General features: G+C 29.9%; 2 protein-coding genes across 2 annotated transcripts in view; one reads left to right on the top strand and one right to left on the bottom strand.

Moving 5' to 3' along the window:
• Positions 1 to 701: 701 nt before the first annotated feature.
• LOC115233990 (zinc finger protein 511) lies at positions 702 to 2,250 on the top strand. Its single transcript, XM_029804669.1, has 3 exons — positions 702 to 1,126; positions 1,388 to 1,589; positions 1,674 to 2,250. Exons 1-3 carry the CDS (start codon positions 987 to 989, stop codon positions 2,112 to 2,114), a joined length of 783 nt encoding a protein of 260 aa, XP_029660529.1. The 5' UTR covers positions 702 to 986; the 3' UTR covers positions 2,115 to 2,250.
• A 64-nt stretch (positions 2,251 to 2,314) lies between these two features.
• Positions 2,315 to 3,918, bottom strand: part of LOC115233989 (protein giant) — a 3,361-nt gene continuing 1,757 nt past the window's right edge. The window contains exon 2 of the mRNA XM_029804668.1: positions 2,315 to 3,512. Coding sequence (XP_029660528.1) covers positions 2,431 to 3,477 — 1,047 coding nt within the window. The 5' untranslated portion in view covers positions 3,478 to 3,512 and the 3' untranslated portion in view covers positions 2,315 to 2,430. The remainder of the gene's footprint in view (positions 3,513 to 3,918) is intronic.

Below are 3,918 nucleotides of genomic sequence, written 5' to 3'. Positions count from 1 at the left end.
AGCGAAAATAGTGTTAAGCAAAGTGTATCTATTGTTATGTTTATTTTCAAAAGACTTGTTTAGTATTAATTATCTTATCGTTTTATATTCATATATAAATTATGCTTATATAAATTTATATATAATAGCTTTTAATGTGCGTCAGTACGCACTAGGGCATCTAATTAAATTTATAAATTAAAAAATTACTTAAATATAATTAATAATTAATTAATAATTAATTATAAAAAGCTGTATGAATTAAAAGCATAATTTGATATTGCTTAAAATGCTTGATAATTTTGTTTAAAAATAAGAAAAAAATAAAAGCAATTTATTGTAAATATTTTCTATATGTTATATATTTAAAAAATAGGGAAAAATTGTTAAGAAAATTAATTTAAGGAAATTTATATTATGTTACATGCGCATATATACATAAAAATATTTCAATAATAACTTATTATCGCTGTCCGTAGTATATACTAGAATAGCAAAACATCACGCGCAATTAATAAGACATTAATAAATCCATAATATTTCTCCGCAATTTTGATCCACAATTATGGATCATCTAGCACGTACATGTACCGACCGGTTGTTTTACCGTGGCACCGAAAAATGATTTTAGCCATGTAATTACGCCGGTTCTAAAATGGATCTAGTTGGCGCTACTGCATCAGCTAGAAAAAGCATCTTTTGAAAAACGGCAGCGTGACCCCTCTCAGGCTTATCTCCGATAAGGTTTATTATTAGCGTTTTGTGAAAAATATTGGAAAGGTCGCACTTGGGTTTTTTTCAAATTTAATAATATTTTAATTTCTGAACTAGTTTGGATGAAAACGTATTAATTACAATCATGTTGTATAGATAATATTGTACTGACAGATGATTTATATGTTAATTTATTAATTTGACACGTAAAAAGATAGATAGAATTACACTGAATTCTTGAAGAAGAGACGTGTGATTTATACATTTATCTAGTGTATCATAATTTATTAATTATGGAAGAAGTCCTTCAACAGTTGGGAGTTGGTATTCGACCTGTGAACGATCCCTTCTTCGATGATTCCTATAAAGTCTGCAAAGTATTTCAAAGGAAAGGCATCACAATTGATGACGAGGAGGAATTATGTCACGAAGTGTGAGTGTGGGGTGATGCTTCTTTGAAAATATGTTGACATGAGGAATTTTTTTTTCCTACAAATACTTTAAAAAATATTGCATATGAAACTTCTCTCTTTTCAAAGAACTACTATAAAGTAATAAAGATTCTCAGAAAATATCTCAAAATTATTTAAATGCAATTTTTTTAAATAGAGGTAGTGATTGCATATGTTTGTATATTTATATTATATATGTGTGATTCAAAATAAAAAAAACTAAAGTCAATATTTTATTTCAGGATCAGAGAGTTCCCATGTTATGTCCCAGGATGCAAGGCTACTTTCCAAACATTGTTTGATTATGAGATACATTATAATAGTTCTCATCGATATACTTGTACAGAATGTAAAGCATCTAGACCAAGTCCACGACTGTTGGAAATTCATATTCAAGAGACGCATGATGCCTTCTTTAAGATTTTATCCGAGAAGCAAGCCATGGTATTTATATTTATCTTTCAATTTTAAATAAATGTAACAGTTTTATTATATAAATGTATTTTTAATGCAAATTTTCTTTTTTAGTATCAATGTTATGATTCTGAATGTAACATAAAATTTAATGATCCAATGGAAAGGAGGCAACATTGCATAAAAGTACATAAATTTCCAAAAAGATATCGATTTGACAACATACAACATTTTACCAAGGAAGATGAATCAAAAAGAATGGAAATTGATGATGTTGACGATAAAAGTAAAAAAAAAGCTACTAAAGTATTATTGAAAAATCAGAAAAGCAAAATGTTCTCAAAAAGTGCTACCAGTGTAGTTTGTGGAAATACTGCTACTTTAGAAACAATTCCAACAACTAATGTCAAAACTAAAATAACAACACCATTAGTTTTTGTTCCTACACAAGTACAAAGATCGTTTTCGAAGGTACTTACAGGTAATCAAAATAGAGAAAAGAATGTTCTTGAGTCAGAAGTTATAACAGAACTTGCAGATTCGTTGCCTGACTGATATTTTATGTACAATATTTGTTTAAGTTTAATTTCACTGACAAATTATTTTGAAATACTTGTGTAATACTTTTCTAGAAATGTCTAACTTTTATTGAGATAAATAAATGTTGTCTTATTTATTGACCAAAAAAGTATACATTATAAGAGAGTCTATATATCATATAAATATATTTTCATACATAACAATAATCTTATATATATATATATATTATATGCACTAACACTATATATATGCTCTACATATATACTGATATCATATTTGGTCATTTCAGATCATTGTTATTATCACACATATTTAAACAACTTATTAACGTTTATAAGTTGACGTTTATAAGTGCCCTAAGTTGACTTATATCCATGCCCATTTGTCGCAACAAACAGTATAATCCTGCCAATTCACTTTTCAACTTTACGTTTTCTTCTTCAAGAAAAGTTGCCCAAATAGCAAGCTCGTCCTCCTTTTTCCTTCGAAGATCTCTGGAACGTTTTGCTGCTTCGTTGTTTTTCTTCCTTTTCTCGTAATAAGCAGGGTCCTTTTCGTCAGCAGTGCTAGTAGGCAATGCTGGACTCCTGGATGTTCGACGCATTTTCGGATTCGGTGCGTTCTCCTGCATTTTTTTATAGTCAAGCATCTTTTCCCGATATTCCAAGTAATCGCGGCTCAAATATTGGAACACAGGATTGATCTGTCTCTTTAAAATGGGGAAGGGATTCTTCGAATATACTTTGAAAGGTCTTGCTGTCTTCTTTACCGCAGTCAACGATGGTGTTGACATTTCGGCTTGGGTCGACGACTCATTTAAGAAACTTAGCGCGGTCGTTTCGGTAGTTTTATCGTTTGTCTGTAATGATGATGTTTCTCTCTCTGTATAAGGTGGAGATGTTGATGCAGTCGTTGACGTTGCTACTGAATTATTTATGGCCCCGCTGTTTAGGTGCAAAGGTACTAACGGACGCAGAAATGGAACTTCCATTGTTACGCCCGAAGGTGGTGCAAACAGCGGTATACTGTTCTTAATTGCGTTGCCACCGTTGTAAAAGAACGGTTCACACTTCTCGGTCGTTTCTTTCGGAAAATCCAACTCAGAGGATGATGACAACATGATAGTGCTCGCAAAAGGACTCTGTTTCTTCGTATCCGATAGACTTGAGTGTTGATATTGCTTGTCCGTATGTGCAGGCAAGCTCTGAGACAAACAGGCCGTCGTATTTGTGCCTTTGATTGTTGTAGGTGTCACGGGATTTTTGCATGATAAGTCTAGAACCGGATAATTTAGAAATTCAGATTCTCCCTCCGACACTGAGTCCTGCTTTGAGCAACAAGATAAACTCCAAGTCTGATGATCGTTCCTTTGTTCCATAGTTTGTAATGTTCTGTATTGTTATTGGTGATTATCTGCAATTAAATAAAATTTATATTATTAATATTTAATTATATAAAATTATATTAAATTTAATAATTAATTATTAATATTTTACGTTGCAAATGAGAAAATTATTAAAAATTTAAAAGTGCGTGCAAAAAAACACTTAAAAAATTTTATACTGTTTTTTGTAACATTTTGTTATGAGTAAAGTTGTAAAGCTTATATCAAGTTCATTTTGACGAAATTTTAATTAATTCCAAGATATTTTAAATTCTGATCATACCATATCGCACACATAATGTCAACTTTTATCAGGTCTAACAATATTTTATAAAATTTTCATTTTTTTAAGAGAAAAATAATAAATATTTTATTTAATTAACATTTTATACTTTTAATATTTTTTAAATATTTGTTAAATATTAATATTAATAT

This window comes from Formica exsecta, unplaced genomic scaffold (assembly GCF_003651465.1).
Source record: "Formica exsecta isolate Colony F162 unplaced genomic scaffold, ASM365146v1 scaffold192, whole genome shotgun sequence".
Lineage (NCBI taxonomy): Eukaryota > Metazoa > Arthropoda > Insecta > Hymenoptera > Formicidae > Formica > Formica exsecta.
The sequence above is the reverse complement of the archived record's forward strand: the minus strand, read 5'-3'. Positions and strand labels throughout refer to the sequence as shown.

Coding starts and splice junctions, on each gene's coding strand:
- LOC115233990 (XM_029804669.1), top strand. CDS start 987: ATGGAAGAAGTCCTTCAACAGTTGGGAGTTGGTATTCGACCTGTGAAC. Junction 1,127..1,387: donor GAGGAATTATGTCACGAAGT/GTGAGTGTGGGG, acceptor ATTTTATTTCAG/GATCAGAGAGTTCCCATGTT. Junction 1,590..1,673: donor TATCCGAGAAGCAAGCCATG/GTATTTATATTT, acceptor TTTCTTTTTTAG/TATCAATGTTATGATTCTGA.